Source organism: Colias philodice, chromosome 8, assembly GCF_061535455.1.
Source record: "Colias philodice isolate Cphi_HAF_F1 chromosome 8, ilColPhil1 Martin Lab GWU primary, whole genome shotgun sequence".
In the NCBI taxonomy this organism is placed as follows: Eukaryota; Metazoa; Arthropoda; class Insecta; order Lepidoptera; family Pieridae; genus Colias; species Colias philodice.
In genome coordinates, this window is record NC_143093.1 from 10,970,256 (window position 1) to 10,989,395 (window position 19,140).

The window sequence follows — 19,140 nt, forward strand, 5'->3', positions numbered from 1 at the left end:
AATAAAGTTGTTGAAGAACTTATTGCGTTTTATATCCCTTTATCCCTTTCCTTAATGATAATGAAAAGTATTGTAATAAAATACGTATAAGTTTTTACCTATGTGTCTTAATGTTGATCTTGTTGTCTATATGAATACTCATAAATTATAACCTTATCAAAAGTAGTCGTACATTTTGAAAACATCACCCATTTCAAAATATTCTCGTTACTAAACACAAAAATGTAGATACTTTTTTTATACATCTCAATAATATTATATTCAAATGCCTTTCCATTTTACACATAAAACGAACCCCGCAAAACTGCACATTCTAAAAAGTAAATCGAGATATAGCATATTCAAAGTCCGTCAATAAACCAATAAATCTCCGCACACAGAAACTTCATAAAACATGCAAGCGTTGGAATAACGCAATTTCAACAATGTAAGGTCAGCAAACATCATGAATTTATAAGTGACATATCACACTAGCGGATTGCGAGCGGTTTCAAAGCGGAGCGGGTGCGCAACGAATACGTTGCGGGCGCGCAACGAACACGCCGCGGTTGCGCAGCGAATTCGTTGCGGACGCGTCATTTTGTATACTCTCGCACAAAAGCCAGCCCTTCCGCCTTGCCTAACTTCCATTCAATATTTCCATCGTTTCTGTAGCACTCAATTTTTTAACCGTACTGTGGAAATGCACTTACTTAACAGTTAACTAAAGATGTAATAACAACTGGAGTTGTTAAAAAAAGGTGCTATAAAATTGAATTACTAGGACTTTTAGAATGTACCATACATTCCAAAAGTATGTAACGACTGACCAGTATAATCTCTCCCATAGCAACGTATGTTATAAAGAGATTTTGTGAACCTAATTATGAGCAAAGTGATAGTGAGTTGCTGGTTGCTTGATAAAATTTTCTATTCACTGCTATTTATCTAATAATAAGATAGCCCTGTTTTAGTTAAGGAGCTTTAACATTTATTTCACTAATGAACTTTCTTAATGAGCAATTAAGTTATCTGATTGCATTTCGACCAAGATTTAATAGATAAAACAATACCCTAAACATTAACATGTTATGAAACTCGTAAAAAATAATGATCTCATAATTATTATACTATCACAAGTTATAAGTAACAACCAGCACGGATTCCATTTTGTTAATGAGTGTACATGACTGCGACGTAAACGTTGCGCATCTGCCACGCGTCCGCAACGAATTCGCTGCGCAACCGCAACGTATTCGTTGCGCACCCGCTCCGCTTTGAAACCGCTCGCAATCCGCTAGTGTGATATGTCACTAACCCTTACTGCCGCGATGTCGCTGTTTCACAATGAGGTTTTGCTTTTCTTTTTGTTATTTGTTTGAATTACTTACATAAGCGTATGTGGAATGTTTCTGGAATATTATAAAAGTATGTGGTAGCTATACTAGATAAGTCGATAACGTATATATTATATTTTCAAGTAAAGAAAAGTACCTACTGGAGCCTTGAGGAGCATACTTACTTGGAGTGCACAAACAATTTAGTTTTTTCAACGAGCTTTCCACCTGCGGCTTCGTCTAAGTTGTATACCAACCTTCTAATCTATCTATGCATTAAAAGAAAGCACATCACAATCTGTAGCGTTTAATCTAAGCATACATAGGAACAGACCGACAGTCAGCGAGAAGCGATTTTGTTTTATACTGAATATTATGTTGAGATACCTATTCCCTGATATTCCATATCACCAATACCAAATTATACGATTCATAATGATATCGTGTAAGTAAACGCCGTGTTCGAAAATAATAGAGCCAATAAAGAGGAAATATTTCTACAGTGAGATTAAAAAATACTTTACGATGATTAAAAATGTATTTACGTAGGTATTATACACGATTTTCCATGAATTAATAAGAGAACCTGTCTATTTTTGCGTGCGGAGGCGGTGGCTGAAATTATTTTTTGGTAGCTATAAATAGTAAATTGCTACTTTGCGATATTTCGAACTATTAAAATTAATGTAATGAGTGATTTTTAGCGAACTGGATTTTGATTCTTATCGTGTCTTTATCCACTCTAAGTATTAGACCAAATCAATTGAAAAAAAGAATCGTTTCATTACTTCCATATTTATGATCTATTTTGATGACTATTAACAATATTATGTAGTTGTAGTGCTATGGGGTGTATGGATTTATTTTGACCACTTACACAATTTGTAATTGGCTGAACCGATTTTTATGAATTTTCCATGTAATATATTTTAAGTTTTTAAATAATTATAGAATTTTGTTTTATTGGATACCTATCCTCCTTACGTGGAGGCTGCTTATATTTTTTGCGTATTAACTTCCTGTATTTCTGTATTTAAACGTTAACTATGTTCGACAAGCTTGTATTGTTAAATAATTTCGTATGTATTTTGTATATATATACATACCTAACTAACTACTTAGATTTAGTAAGTTTTCTTTAAAATATTATTAAGCTATTGCATAGCTTCTATCGCGGGCCTTGAGCGCGGGGACCGAATACAGAAATTTAGTAACGAAAAACCTCACGCTCCACTCCGACGGGCGCGGAGGTGTGGCTTGAAAGCATAGCATGCAAAAGCTTTACCGCGGCAGTCCCCGAGTGCCACACGACTTTTTTTCTTTTGTAAGATAATACACTTAAGTTATAATTCAAGGATAGGAAATAGGAAATGATAAGCACTACGCTTATTGATAAATAAAAAACAGGTTTTATTATTATCCATTTATTTACTCATTGTAAACTCATACACTTGATCTAATCATCAATCGTATATATTCGCACAGTCGTGCTTCAGAATTCAATGAGCCTCTTTACATTCCGATATAACAAAAAAACAAATAAAAACATTAAAATTATATTTACTGCCAATAAATTACTAAAAAATATTCTAACACAAATTTTTAAAGACTTTTGTAGCTGCTAAATAAAATTATATTACAATGTAAAGAGGACCACAGTGTATATAAATGTAACATACGCACCATAATTGACTCGAAAAAGCATAAAGTATTGCATAGCTTTAATTTCTTCAATAAACACAATTAAATTACAAATATACCGATATCCAAAACACAATTTAATCGTAATATGGCACATAATACCAGTAATAAATAATTAAAAATAAAAAACAACCACAGACTCAAAATAATCAATTTTGACATTGACAAATGACAGATACATAATTTCACACTGGCAACACTGAATGCTTCGTCAAACAATTTCCCGCCTTGGTAACCATGATTGTGCAGATTATTAAAATGGGTACAAAATTAACGTAATTGTAAAGCAAATCGAGGCTAGCAAAGAAGTATATCTCGTAATAGTCTAAAACATTATAACTGCCTAATTAATTATTTATAATGATAATAAATAGTGTGCATTACTTACATTGAAAACCGTGTATTTATCTCTTAAATAGGTACTGATTTAGAAACTTGAGTGAGACCATTTCTACCTTAAAATGAATACTCATGAAATTCATCAATGCCCAATTTTATAATGCTTCAATATGTCTTATTTCGAGGTATTTATGTTGTGACATAACTTCTCTTAGACCAGATTTAACTCAACCGATTTTAAATAAGTCACTGTGTCTTTGTGTATTTTATTAAAAGATTCTGGAAATAATTACATTATTGACATTAGATTAATTATTTCACCACCTGTGTCCAAATTCTTACATTTTTGGAATAAAATGGGTTATAATCAAATGCGGTTGGTTAATTATGGTTTCTTTTTTCACTCAAGCTTCTAAACCAGTACAAGATATTGCATATTTGTTCAGATTATTTATTTATACTATAATTCACTCCATAAACGCCAGACAATAAGTTCAATAGAAAATTGTACATTATTTTACAACAAAGCTTTATGATTTAGACAAAACATTGTGATTCGTTATCCAGCTGTATTTGAGCTTTTGATTTACTTAATAATTATGTACTTTTGTCCCAAAATTATTAGCAATACTTGAAGGAAAAAAAAATCTATTTCCTGAATATTCAATTAATAAATCGCAAATACATAAATCAAAAGCTATTACAGCTTAAGAAGTTACCTGCTCAAAAATAATTTACATAAGTTACAAAATTGAGCAATATGTAGTCGACAATATAAATACATGTACAATATAAAATAGGCGACATTATCATAAATATTCACTTAAAATAAATAAGAAATGAGATTTGTACAAATTAACCGATTGGCATGTAGCAGCCGTTAAATATATCTTAAACTATCGATAATAATAATATACTAGTTATATACGTATGTACTTATACATTATGCATATCTTTGGCGAATACACTGCTTACGGTACATTGAAGTTAACTAAAATTATCTCCATTAAAAACGTACGAAACGTCGTTGTAAATTCTCACAAAGTTCACTATTTTTTAATACTGAATAAAAACTGGTACCACGTCGCTTATTAACTACTAGCCTAAACGAGAATTATTCCAAAAAAATGATCGCGAAAAATTCTTCAATCGTATTGTCTAATAAAAATATTCTAGTTTTTTTTTTCCTGACACTGAAAAAAAGTACTTTCACATTGCCACATTACATAAAAAATGACAGTTAAAAAAAAGTATAATTTGCCGCCTTTTTGCCGCGCTTCTATCAACAGATAACGAAACTATTGTCAGTTTTTTTTTTTTCTTTTTAGCTGAATGGCTAATATGGCTATAGTTCACATACTGTCAAAATTTCTTGTCTTTCGCAATCATTTTCCTAATTCCTTACAATAGATGGTGTTATTAGGAGGATTATTACTCTCTGAACACCTAATCTAGCATTTCAAATGGCAGTATTGTTTTTGCACCTTAATACCAGTAAGTCAGTTTTAGATCTACCAATTCCCGTTTCACTACAAAAGATGGAATGCTTACTTACTCATACACTTAACAAGATTATTTTTACAATTAGGTCCACGCTATATTATCTAGATAAAAAAATGCCTTGAGCCGAATTAATATGTAATATAAAAAATCGGTGCATTCACAACTTGTATCGAAATTGAAAAGTTCCGTTCTTCAATAAATACTCAAAAGATTAAAATTCACACAAACGAGCCTATACGATATTATGAGATATCTAATATATTTATATACATTTTCTACGTTAGGCTCGGAGCCCCTACTCGCCAGACTACATTTTGGCAAAGTTACCACTATTTAAATAGGTCGCATTATATTCGAAACGTCGAAAAATTTCGTCTAAATTTTGTACAAAACTCAAAACGCTTTCGTCCTCTCATACTGGTGTAAATTTTACTAAATTGTATCTAGTATAGAAAGGAGTAAGGTCGAATTTCGATTGAGCTATTCAATAAATAAGACGAGAAAATCAATGTTTTATTCTTCAGTCATTATCAGTTTCCACAGCCGTAGACAGAAGCTCATTGAAAATAATTCCCGCCGTTTTCATTTCGAATGTTCTAGAATTTTTCGAATATAAAGTAGAGAGATTAAAAATATATACAAAAGTTCCTAGGCCATACTTTTTAATTTAATTTGTACGCACGAAGTCGATTTGTATCGCTTCGAATGTTAACTGTTAAAATGCAAATTATAGGCATTTTCGTATTTTGTTCGCTCCATGCTCGTTATGGCCGGCATAACGAACCGTCAAGCGAATTTAAAAGAAAATTATTTTCTTTTTTCACATGCACGTTGAACACAAGTTTTTTTTATTCTTTTTCACGTATGAAAATCGCATCTTTTTCGATCAAATTACGCGATATTTGATATAGTTATGTACTTTTTGGTTAAAATGACGTTAATTGTATATCATCGATATATCATATAAAAAAAAAATTGATATTCATATGAAATATGTGACTCATTAAAATGCACATACTTAACTATATCCAACATCACTATCGCTTCCACATAGATTCTAATGTTTCATAAATGTCACATCACTTTCGTAGGTACAGAGTTTCAGAGTTACGAACTAAATTACAAAACACTTCACTTGAATTTTCCTTTATATTATTTTATAGTACGGTTACCGTTATATTCAGAGATTTATATATTTATTTTTCCGGATACAATTTATGTATTAAATAGTTATCATTTACATGCAATCGAATTATGACTATTTCGTTGCATAGAAGAGGGGAAAATTACAGAATAAACATTGTTTTTTTGCATCCATTACTGACACGGTTAATAGCTGAATTTTAGTTTCTATTATTTTATGACACAGTTTATATCTAACGATAAATATTTTCTATTGCTGATTTCATTCTTAAATACAACGTAATTGATAACTATTTAAGCAGATCATTTATTGACACAACAAATTTTAATTGCATCCACTATTGCCTCGGGTTTACATTATTTGATGCTACATGCATTTAATCCCTTTATCTTTAAAATAGGTGATGAGCCTTGTGTCCTGCTAGACAGGGACATTATTTTTCGTCCCAACATGGAATCAAACCTAGGACCACCATTCTACGTTCATACGAACCAAGGAGGCGGTCACAACAATTCTTTAATCCATCAGCCCCCGGAATCACAATCTATTGTGTCGTGGCCCGATCGGGCCGCTCGGGGCTCAATGGGTTAAACCCCCTTTTTCTCAGTCACAACACAACTTTTTTAATCACTTTAACAAAATCCATTACACAACATCATGGCGGCAGTTTTGGTCGCACATCCTGAGCCGGCACTACAACTCCGTCACCGCGTATAGATCCCTTGCATCATGTCGCTCGGGTCTTGGGCGACGCAATTGCCTCTCAACCCTATCTTGTCTCTCAACTCTATCTGGTCTTTCAACCCGATCTGGTCTTTCGGGTCGTTCGGGTCGGTCTGGTCGATCGGGTCTCTCTTGTCCTTGTCGCTCCTGCCGCTCGGGCCTATCTCTGTCCCGCTCTCGGCGCGGCCGCTGCAGGCTGCGGTAGTCCAGGGCCGCCGCGGAGAGGGGCTGCGGGTCCCGTCTCTGGGGCCGGAGCGTCGCGAACTTGTCCCGCGGGGGGGAGAAGGTGGCGAGGGGGGGCGGCGCGGGCGGGCGGGGGCGCGGCGCGCGGGGGCCGAACGACGCGTACTTCGGGTCGAACCGGTTCAGGCTGGCCGTGCGCCCCGCTTGACCTGCAATTAGGACATAATACGTTAGTAGTGTATTTCATGTTAGACAATAAATGTAAAAAAAACGATTCAAAAGTGGAGAAGAAGTCTAATTGAATAAATAAATGTTTAAGTTTGAGTTGGAGTTTGACATGTTTGAAATTTTGAGCTAAATGCTTAAGTATATATTTTATGGTAAAAAGTGATTAAAATAATTAATTTAATGGTGGTGTGTATCAAGTCTCGTTGTAAATATTTGAAATAATGAATCAATTGAGAGTTAAGGTTTATCAAAAATACTGAAACTTCATCTGCCACGTGTGCCACGTTAAAAATAACCAAATACAAACTTAACCATTCATTTATTCAACGCCGTGAGCGAATGAGTGAGCGTGTAAGTGGATTAGCAAATGAGTTAGCGTGTAAGTGGATTAGCGAATGAGTTAGCGTGTAAGTGGATTACCGAGTGAGTTAGCGTGTAAGTAGTTATTTTACGTGTGCGACTAAGTAAATGCGGGCGAGAAAATTAAAATGTGATTGACTAAGTTATGATGTTATACAAACGCACCAGCAGGCTCGGGCGCGCCGCCAGGCCGTTCTCAGTAGAAGTCGTTGCTCTCGAGCGTCTTGCACTGCTTGCTGAGTGTCGCGTACTTGCCGTTGTGCGGAGCCCTGCCCAGTGTGTGCGAGCCGCCCAGGGCTCCGCCCAGCGCGCCCCCTAGGGCTCCGCCACTGTTGCGGCCGAGGGTCGCGCTGCCGGATACGCGAGATCTGCGGGTAGGTGTATTGTGACGTGTGTGAATACGTACATATAAAAAAGAGAGTAAATAACAACACAACTGTTAGACAATATATGTATATATTCTGAGTCAAACATTAATAACAGAATGTTTGACTCAGGAGTGACATGAAAGTTTTACATGACAAAACAAAACAAGAAGTTTCACAGCTTATTCTGTTACTAGCTTGTTATACGTACGTTTACTTATTTATCATTTTGAACGATAAGTAATGCATAATTTTACGCCAACAATGATCAAATAGAGCGGTGAAACCCGCCATAATTTGTTCCGTTATTTTTTTTCTAATTTTTATTAAATCATCATATTATTATATATGTATTTTTTTTTCCTGTTCTGTGTTAGATTATTAAGATTTATATTTTTGTAATTTGTGGCAAATAAAACACTATTTCTATTTCTAATCCCCCCCCCATACCTTGGCCGTTCCCTTTCCCGTTCACTCAGGTCCATGAGCTGCACAGCCGCGCTGTATGACGGCGGCTTGCCGTTCGGGAAGGGCGCCGGGCGGGACAGCGTGCGGGCGGCTGCGGGCCCGCACGCTGCACCCGCTAGGAACGGCGCTTGTTCTTCCGCTGGGGACGCTCGTCTGGGGATAAATAGGGGGTTAGATAACAAAAGTTGCTGAAAATTGAAATTAAGATTCGTTTTGAACAAAAATAAAATGTTGTGTGGTTTTATGAAACCACGGTAAAAGTGAAACTTATCGTACGGTTCCGAACACTGCTTTATACCTCGGCAGCCGACCTTCACGCGACATGCGCTACACAGACCAAAAAGTTTGAGACGATGTAATAAAAGTTTCACTTTAAAAAAGAGGTAAAAACAACAAATTACCCTCATCGTTTACATTCTATTGTATTTTTAACACATCTTATTCCAATTTTTTTTATTTATAATTTATACGTGAATCTCCAACTATTCTCGTCATATTGTGATAATCAACATGGTGTTATAATGAAAAAAGAAACAAAAATAATATATAACTTTAAAATATATCCTTACAGTAGATAATCGCAATAAGATAACATAAATTTTAATATAATCTCAAACTACCCTCATATTGTGATAATCGAATAACTTACTTAGTGTTGATATAAATCCAAGCATGCGAATCGACCAACACGATGGCTGTGAAGAGAAACCCGGCCACCACAGCTGCCAGCAGCTGAAGGCTTAAAGCCTGCAAAAAATGACATTTCAATACCTTTCACACATGAATACCGATTGAGGAGAAGGACACATTACAAAAAAATATGACATTTAAATGTACAAAAATACAAAAAGAAAATAAATATATTTTCATTTGGCGCCCTAATTGAAGCACAGCACCCTTAATTTCTATTATTATGTTGTTTTACACCATTTTTGACCTTGAATAAATGTCTAGAATTATCCTCAAAAATTGTCCGATGCATAACTCTGCCTACGCGTACTAGGCAGAGTTTATAAGCGATACAATTGATATTGTAAATTCATCGTCGATCACGTCGTTTTACCAAAGCACACGAGCAAAGTGACTTACTTCCCCTTAACAGCAAGCAAGTGACAATGGACACTCTCTTAGAATAAGTTACTTAGAAATTTAGGTTAACATAAAATTACTTATTAGTCTTGTAGGCTAGATTGTAATTTGTTAAGGTGCTATTTTAATTAGCAACCTTATGTAATAAAAAAAAAGATGGGTTGCACTCCGGGAGTGCCAGCAGAAGTGAAAACTTGATTATTAACGTTCAGCATGTTTGATATTTTGGAATGGTATCCGTCTTACGCATGGAATATAAGGGCAAAAAAAAAACAGCCGTCTTACGCTTTATCGATCAGGCCACGTATCCTGACGCGAGTTTAAGATTTTATACCCAACGCCGCTAAAGAAGTTTTCAGTTCAAAAAATTCGTCGTTGATCGTTTCACCCGTGGGACGTCCTTTACTGAACAAAAGACAATGATATTATTATACATTAACGCCTCTAAATATTTTGGTCAAGTACACACCTGTAGCCCCGCGTCGCACGCAGCCCGTGCGGCAGTCACGAAGTACGCCCGTGCCATGCGGCACTCGAGCGCGCTGCTCAGCGACACGAGCGCACGTTCCGCTTCGCCCGTGCCCGCGCCCAGCGCCCCCAGGGCCGGCTGCAGACCTGTATAAAATAATAAAAAAATATTGTTAATACGAGAACGAAATTTTTTTTATACTGAAGTTTAGATTTTAGAAGCAATGAATAAAATTTATTATTAAAATCAATATGATTTCTTTCATTAAAATAATAAATATAAAAAGAAAACTTATAAATGAATTGCAACATTATTTATAAGATCTGGCTCGAAGGACCAAAACTACGGGTTCTTTAAGCCGGATAAATATTAAGTAAAGAAATAATGTACACGTTAAAAACTAAACCAAATCATTAAATGCAAACGAAATTACTCAGGAATTCAAATAAAATTTGAAATACAGCCCGAGGGACTAGAACTATAAATCGTTGTTCCATGTTCCTCGAAAACTCTACAACTAAACGAAACCATTATATCAAAATATACACTTAGATATTGAAAAAAAAATAATCACATCCGGCTCGAAGGACCTATAATTTGATCCTTTGAGCCGGATACACAAATCCCTTGCAAACTACACCAAATAACTTTAATGGCCATTTTCCTGATTTATTAAGCTTATCTATCAGCAAAAATACGTTACAATTTACACTACCACACAGCTACCACCGCGCGCTGTGCGTTGCGCAGCTCAGCTGTTACTTACCGAAACCTAACAAAGGTACAGACACACAAACACACAAACTGACCGGGATCGTTGAACAGCTGTGGAGCGCCACGAGACAGCACAGCCAGCGCCTGCCGCACAGCTACCACCGCGCGCTGTGCGTTGCGCAGTTCAGCTGTGAGCACGTTTTCACGGGACACCTTGCAAGACAGGTAGTAGTGGACCATCTGGAATATTAAATAAAAAAATATTAATTAATGTTGGTTCGGGAGGTCTCCGCAGTTTGTTGGCTGAGTTGTTATGTTACTTGTTATTTATTAAAGTTTTAGAAGACATTAATCCTTCCAGATTTGCACCTTGACAACATTTTTTTTTTTCAATATTACATGACATTTCGGAACTACACCTGTCGCAAAAACACTTAAATATGTGAAGAAATAGTTTAGATTTTCGTATTGAATATTCAGTTATTGATCGACGAATAAAACAAAACATACTGTTTATTTAAACTTTATAAAATCAGTTTTTTTTCCTATCCCTTATTCAATATAAACCCTTTCCCCCATTGTATACATACATCAAGCGGCAATCTATGCGGTGCGTACAGTGCGATGGCCCGTGCGGGGTCTTGGCACGCGTCCGCAGCTGCCACCGAGCCCGCAACCAGCGCCGCACTTGCCGCCCAGCATGCTACTAGCGCACCTAGCGCACACACCTGTATGGATATGAAATAAAATATAAATAAGTTCGAAATCGTGATATTACACTGAAATAAAATATTAATAAGTTCAAAATCTTGACACTCAATAATCGGTAAAAGTTAAAATTTTAAATCAAAATGTGGGTAGATGTAAATGGTTTTAGACGTCGAGAGAATATTCAATAAAAGTTCAAATTAAGTAATATAAATCTAAGTTATGTATAAAATAGAGTGTGTGTGCTGTGTACACGTGTCAGAAGTGAAACTTTTTTGGTAAAATTCAAAGATACTAAAATACGTCGCCTTACTCCATGACGTGACGGTATTGCCATGACGCGAAATTTTACTCTCAGCGCGCCTAAAATGTCACATAAAAAAGTCTAAAATCGTCATTTAAAACTGAAAAAAATGCCAAAATGCCATGTCTCCGCCGCAGCACCAGCCCGCCTGCAGCCCGGCCCGCTCCCACAGCACAGCCAACACTCACACACAGCAGCAGCAGCGCGCGCCGCGAGCGCCTGGCGGCGGCGGCCAGCAGCGCCACGCACACGGCGCCGCCGCAGCACCAGCCCGCCTGCAGCCCGGCCCGCTCCCACAGCACAGCCAACACTCACACACAGCAGCAGCAGCGCGCGCCGCGAGCGCCTGGCGGCGGCGGCCAGCAGCGCCACGCACACGGCGCCGCCGCAGCACCAGCCCGCCTGCAGCCCGGCCCGCTCCCACAGCACAGCCAACACTCACACACAGCAGCAGCAGCGCGCGCCGCGAGCGCCTGGCGGCGGCGGCCAGCAGCGCCACGCACACGGCGCCGCCGCAGCACCAGCCCGCCTGCAGCCCGGCCCGCTCCCACAGCACAGCCAACACTCACACACAGCAGCAGCAGCGCGCGCCGCGAGCGCCTGGCGGCGGCGGCCAGCAGCGCCACGCACACGGCGCCGCCGCAGCACCAGCCCGCCTGCAGCCCGGCCCGCTCCCACAGCACAGCCAACACTCACACACAGCAGCAGCAGCGCGCGCCGCGAGCGCCTGGCGGCGGCGGCCAGCAGCGCCACGCACACGGCGCCGCCGCAGCACCAGCCCGCCTGCAGCCCGGCCCGCTCCCACAGCACAGCCAACACTCACACACAGCAGCAGCAGCGCGCGCCGCGAGCGCCTGGCGGCGGCGGCCAGCAGCGCCACGCACACGGCGCCGCCGCAGCACCAGCCCGCCTGCAGCCCGGCCCGCTCCCACAGCACAGCCAACACTCACACACAGCAGCAGCAGCGCGCGCCGCGAGCGCCTGGCGGCGGCGGCCAGCAGCGCCACGCACACGGCGCCGCCGCAGCACCAGCCGGCCATGCCGCCCGCCCACCGAGCTGCCTCCCAGATCCAAAGCCGCTGGAAACACGACAAATTTCATTAGTTTTATGATAATAAAAATATAGTAATGTTTTAAAAGAAAAATTGGTTAGATCCGGCTCGAAGGACCAGTAATAATTATTGAACAATTTAAAAAAGATATAAAATGTAATCACAACAATAAATATACTTTAATATTCAATTTAACAGTTTCAAATTTTGAAATACATTTATGTTTATGTTTATTTCGCGACACAAATCGAAAGAATTGATAAGATCCGGCTTGAAGGACCACAAAGAATATTTATACTAAGTGTAGAAGTTGATGGCTAAATAGGGGGTTGACGCTGGGAGATTATACTGTCGTGACGATGAGCAGCACAAACAGCGCTTACCTTCATGAACGCGTCCAGATTCAGCGCTGCCAGCGGACGCCGCAGGTTGTCAGCGGCTGAAGCGGCCGCGCTGGCATTATTGCGCAGCGCTGACAGCGCTCTCAGCAGCGTGCCCAGCGCTGTCTGGTTCGCGACGGGCGCGTCTAGTGCATCAGCAAGTCGAGCTAGAGGTGCTCGAGCGCGGGAACCCATCGCTTCTTCTAGTATGCTTGACTGGAAATTAGTTACCACGCATTATTTACATTTCTTTTTTGTCAGGATCATAATTTGGTTTAGTGCAAAACACATATTTGGACAGTTCTGTCTGTCAACTGCTGAAATCTGGATAAACCGATTAGTTCTCAAATAGTGTATTTTGTGAAGTCCTGTAAATTGGTGTCCAATAAAGACTAGAAACTACTTTATTTTTATCATTCGACAATTTGAAAATTTCATCCTACAAGTAGGCACTATGTTATTAAAAGAACAAAAAATATTACAAAGATCTTATCATAAAAAAAAATCGACCATATCATATCTACTTCTAATTCCACTAAATCTATAGCTCCCATAAATTACCTGATTCTTAACAGTGTTAACCAGTGCAGCGAGCTGGTTACCAGCCTGGATGCTCTGCAGCATCGCGTTATGAAGGTCATCATTGCCGAAGAGACCAACGCCGATCGCGCCGCAACAGAGCACCGACAGTATCATTAGAGTTATCTGAAAATTATTGAATAAACATGAATGGCAAATGTTCAACGACATCTGTCAACGAGCACTGGGGCAGCATGGTGGATAATGGCCTTAACTCTCATATGAGGTCGCTAACGATCCCGTGTCCCTGCAGTGGAAACAAATAAGACTCATAATGATGAACAACAATTTATGTATGATTTATAGCATTGCGCATTGTGATTAAAATTGCAAATAGGATTATTGTACAATCAGTTGTTATAATAAAATATTGAATTTTTTACTATGGGGGTAGACTAAATTTTGAAATAACACCACTAATGTAATGTTCCTCATATGTAATGTTAACAATATGTTCATTTAAAGTTGTGAATCAATAAAAAACATTATAAATGCAAAAGTTCCAACGTAATGTTGAACTTTTTCAATTTACATCAATGAAAAAGTTCCCCGCTGCTCGCTTGTGCAAAGTAATCTTTTATTAAAAAACTAAATCGATTTGCAGCAATTTAATATGCAGATGGATGACCTAAAAACATGTAGGCTAAGTTGTAGTTATATGGGTCAAGACGAGATATTCTAGCGTCTCTTAGTAGATGGCGTGAATTGTCCCCTAGGATTTTTTATGTTTGTATTGTTAGGATTTTTTTTTGTTTCTTCAAGATAATATTCCCATGTAACATTTTTTGCATATCCATACTAATATTATAAATGCGAAAGTAACTCTGTCTGTCTGTCTGTTACTCAATCACGCCTAAACTACTGAACCAATTTGCATGAAATTTGGTATGGAGATATTTTGATACCCGAGAAAGGACATAGGCTACTTTTTATTGCGAAATATGTACCACGGGCGAAGCCGGGGCGGACCGCTAGTCTGTTATAAATAAAACTAAAACTGAGCATTTAAATTCACCTTCTTTGCTTCACTAGTTCCATTTAATTTAAAAAAAAACAACGTTTTCAACATAATTTTTAACTATAGTTTCATCTAGAAATATCAAAACAAATCACTGATGTCAAAAATAATTCAATGATGTCAAAAATAATTCTATCAATCCATGATTTACCAAACTACAAATTTTAATACTTTTCCAAACGATCCAATCAATAAAGAGTGAAATAAAAATCGAAATTAAACTATAAACTCTTCAGTTATATTGGTTGTGAATTCAATAAATCGTATATAGTTTAATATCGAGACTAACAGCTCACACATGTGGGGTTACTTCACTGTGGGAACCGTTTGATGATCCTACCAGCTAATGTAGGGTTATCAACAACATAATTATTTTAACAGACAGTATAGATCTTCGATTATTTTCACTTAAATAATATAATTTTCTTAACAGATATAGAATGTCTCTTACGTTTTAATGCTAATTAATATAACTTTTCAAAATACTTATTGTAATAATATCACAGCTAATTTTATATGGCTTTTGACGAAACATTAATAAGTATATTGATATTAAAATGCTTTTTTTAACTAAAAATATGTGTCCGTTTTAGTAGAGGCAACTCAAACTCTAGTAAACTTGCTAATACTCTCATTAAAAATAATTAGTGGCAGCCCTAGCTAATATACAAACCAATGGAACTAAAAATATCCCACTATTTAGTATTGTTTTACAGGCGAAGTGCACTCAATCTAAATTCCATGCTGACATATTGCTTAATTTTATTATTGCGTGCAGCAACACTTAAATAACGGCTTCGTACGTTTTTAGAAAATTCCTTTTCGTAAATTAATTGTATTTACTCGGAAGTAGTGAATTATAGCTATTTCTCTTTGTCATAGGAACAAAAGGGACAAAAAATGTGGAGCGGTAATGAAAAAGCATAACAACAACATTAATTATATAGTAAAGACGGTAGGAATGTATTTGCCACGATATTGTTTCCATAAAACATTTTACATAAAATGATTTATAGTATTTTTATTTTTTAAGGTGAATATGTCACATGCCGGTCACTCACATTCGCACGAATATGCCCACAAATATTTTTTTCACAAGTTAGTGGCTCTACTTACATTAATATAATGAATACACATTAAAAACTTTGCAAGAATGTTGTGAAAATGTTCACAAGTGTGTGACCCGGGTAATACTTCTACACCCTACACCTATAGAAGAACTTTAGAATAGGTCTAATCCTACCTTGAGCGCAGTGATACTCTTGGGCGGGCGTTGCTTCCTGTCGCAGCATCTCGTGAGCAGGTATATGAGCAGCACCGTCAGTGTGAGGATCAGCCAAGCGCCAGGGATCGAACCGAGGATTCCGAGGCTCTGGAATTTTAGAGGATAAAAGTTATAAAAGTCCTGTGTCGCCTTAACGATAACAGTCGTTGAACTTTTGAGGATAATAGACATGGTCGTCAATAATTTTAGCTGACTAATCAGCTTTACCAGAGTATAGGGTAGTAGTAAGTAAAAACAGACGTGAAATGTATCACGTCTGTTTCAATGATTAATTTTCCTTCCAGCAATTAGGTCATAAGGAACGTTGAACCAAGAAAATCTCCGTTCCCAGGAAGGTAGTTAATTAAGTACAAGGAAATACCATATAATTAATTGATTGAATAAAACCTTTTTTAAGAAGCTTAATAAAGTAATCTGAGAATAATAATTACAATAGATATAAAATGTACAATCCTGTATGCATATAAGTGAAGTCCCATGTCCAGGTAAGGGGCAGATGCATTATACATTTGTTTCACTGATCGATTTTCTTTAATTGTATGCATATAATGTACCTATTTATACTATTCTTCTTTATATAGATGTTCATAGCTAGTAACGTGCTCTGAATTACGTTTTGTTTTTACTTCCTGCTATTCATAAAAGCTCAACCATTTAATCATGGACACGTAGTCTATTATTTTAATGCTATTCAATGCTAACACTCGGCCATGATGAAAATTCGCATCGTGTCAGCAGTTGTTGAACTGGGCCAACTTCCCAGAACATCTGGGTTAATATGATTTTAATATAGGCTATTTTTTGTAACATAAAACCTATGTTACAAGAAATTAGGACATATATTTTGTATTTTATACGAGTGTTTGTCCTACTTTATACTACACTAGCTTTCCACCCGCGGCATCGCCCGCGCAGTCAAAGAAAAACTCGCATAGTTCCCGTTCCCGTGGGATTTCCGGGATAAAAACCTATCCTATGTCCTTTCTCGGGTATCAAAATATCTCTATACCAAATTTCATGCAAATTGGTTCAGTAGTTAAGGCGTGATTGAGTAACAGACAGACAGAGTTACTTTCGCATTTATAATATTAGTATGGATTTCAATTGAATAACAACTTCAATCATAGCGTTTCTAACTGTTTCTTATACCAACTTTTCTACACCATACCATTACCCGGAAATCTCTAAATTCTCTTCCTAGTGAATCATACTACGGATCAAACCTGTATCTTGGTAAAACCACTCTCTCCACTACTTGACTAACAAATGTAATTTTTTGTGAGTGTAACACAATAATATGAGTCACTTTTGGGGAACTTATACTTCGACAAGCCTATCTTTTATTCTTATTAAAGCTATATAACTTGGTGATTTAGGTTAACATATTGGTAATGAGGGACATCAAGGCGATTATGCGCCTCGTGACATTGAATACTTAACCTTTAGGTACGATCTCGAAGGACCTCTTGTGTATGACATTGTATCTTTTCTTTTATCCCTCCACCTCATTTAAATATCGATGAGTATGAGTTTTACGTATCATTTTACATCATTTCAATGTCCCTAATGTCCTATAGCTTTTTAAGAGATAGATACCAGGTTTAGACCCCATCAACATGCATTATCAAGGTGATTTAAATGCATTGTACGATTTTCTAAGTAGTCAGATCTAAAAAAGAAGCCAGCTCATATTCCCTTGTGCTGTTTGAATTCTCAAGGTATATTTTTCAATGTGTCTTTTAAACGAATCCTACAAGCAACTGATCAAAGTCAGTTAGTCATTATCATTCGAGGGTGGAGTTTGAAAGTTTCGCTATGGTATGATGTTATTTACTACTAGAGTGATATTTTCAAGAGACAACAGATAAGGCTAAATACTCTAGACACTCACCTCAAGGTATATCGGCGAGTTGGGCGCGAAGGTGTCGTTGACGCGGTGCAGCGTGACGTTGATGTGCGGCAGCGCGTGCAGCAGCCGCGAAAGCCGCGGCGGCACGAACTCGTCCGACCCGCCCGACGCGCCCATGCCAGCTGTTCAAGCTCACACCTGTGGGTATTCAAATCTCTGCTTATCTCACTGACTTCTGTACGATATCATCCCTTTTCTGATAGGAATAAGTTAGAAGATGCACAACAATTTCATCTCAATTAATAAATAATAAATAAATAAATCATTTATTTGCACCATTAGATATATCTTACAGAAATTTAATGACCCAGGCTCCTAATATAGTTGTAAACTGTTTTTCAGGAGCCTGTGTTCACACTAATTTATATTACACTGTTACAATGGCGTTTGTACACGAATTTATTCAGCTTTAGACACAATTTATTATAATAAAACTTTTATACGAATTATTACGTTTATTACAATTATACGAACCTTTGCTATCACAATACATCTCTGTATAGCGGATGATTTCGTCCCTGTTATTATAGGAATAAGAGACAAAACTATTGAAAATCAATTGAATCTCATATTCAATAATTTAAGACTTGGATAAAAGTTTCAAACCACATAAATTAAAATGATCAAATTAAGATTATGAACCCTTTTATTTTGTAATCTAAGTTATGAACCAACAAATACATATTTCAAATCATTGGTTACTATTGCAAATAACGTCCTATTTAGAATCAACAAAATAACATTTATTTTATAGTACGCAAATATTCGTCGCAACATAATATGTCTTAAACTTGTCTTAAACTAAATGTAACTTGAATTCCTATTGATACAGTCATAAAGAATAATATTTTACAACAAAAGCAATCTACCTAAGTAAAATTTTAGTTAACTATATGCAATTCTAGAATTTAAAGTGTTTTTAGTAGGTATCATGCATGTAATATACTGAAAGGTGGTTCTGTTATAAATAAGCTAAGTATATTTTAAAATTGTTGTTCATTTAATATTTCGTTTAGAATTACTTCTTCTTCTTCTTTTTTTATGATTCCACCCAAATTAGAATTATTTGCTAGTAAGTCTAAAAACACATGCGTCACCTTACTTTTTAATCTACACACCGATAATAATAAGTCTATAATAATAAGTCTACATTATCTGTGCACCAAACGTCAATTTTTTTTTTAACTTACCGGAAAAATGTCACTTCCCGCGCTTTACGCCATAACCCGTTACGCAGCTGGAGTCATATCTCTATCGGGAACGCATCTGTAACAATTCAATGGTCGTTAAGTGGATCGTTGTG

The 19,140-nt window shown here is 37.3% G+C and overlaps 1 protein-coding gene across 1 annotated transcript in view; it reads right to left on the minus strand.

The window, feature by feature from the left end:
* Positions 1 to 6,631: 6,631 nt before the first annotated feature.
* Positions 6,632 to 19,140, minus strand: part of tty (tweety) — a 60,677-nt gene continuing 48,168 nt past the window's right edge. The window contains exons 3-15 of the mRNA XM_089698528.1: positions 19,028 to 19,103; positions 17,820 to 17,975; positions 15,887 to 16,015; positions 13,608 to 13,751; positions 13,050 to 13,262; positions 12,565 to 12,693; positions 11,193 to 11,330; positions 10,698 to 10,842; positions 9,889 to 10,034; positions 8,980 to 9,077; positions 8,313 to 8,483; positions 7,663 to 7,865; positions 6,632 to 7,118 (exon numbers count right to left, since the gene is read on the minus strand). Of these exons, the coding sequence (XP_089554654.1) occupies positions 7,694 to 7,865; positions 8,313 to 8,483; positions 8,980 to 9,077; positions 9,889 to 10,034; positions 10,698 to 10,842; positions 11,193 to 11,330; positions 12,565 to 12,693; positions 13,050 to 13,262; positions 13,608 to 13,751; positions 15,887 to 16,015; positions 17,820 to 17,954 (1,620 nt within the window). The 5' untranslated portion in view covers positions 17,955 to 17,975; positions 19,028 to 19,103 and the 3' untranslated portion in view covers positions 6,632 to 7,118; positions 7,663 to 7,693. The remainder of the gene's footprint in view (positions 7,119 to 7,662; positions 7,866 to 8,312; positions 8,484 to 8,979; positions 9,078 to 9,888; positions 10,035 to 10,697; positions 10,843 to 11,192; positions 11,331 to 12,564; positions 12,694 to 13,049; positions 13,263 to 13,607; positions 13,752 to 15,886; positions 16,016 to 17,819; positions 17,976 to 19,027; positions 19,104 to 19,140) is intronic.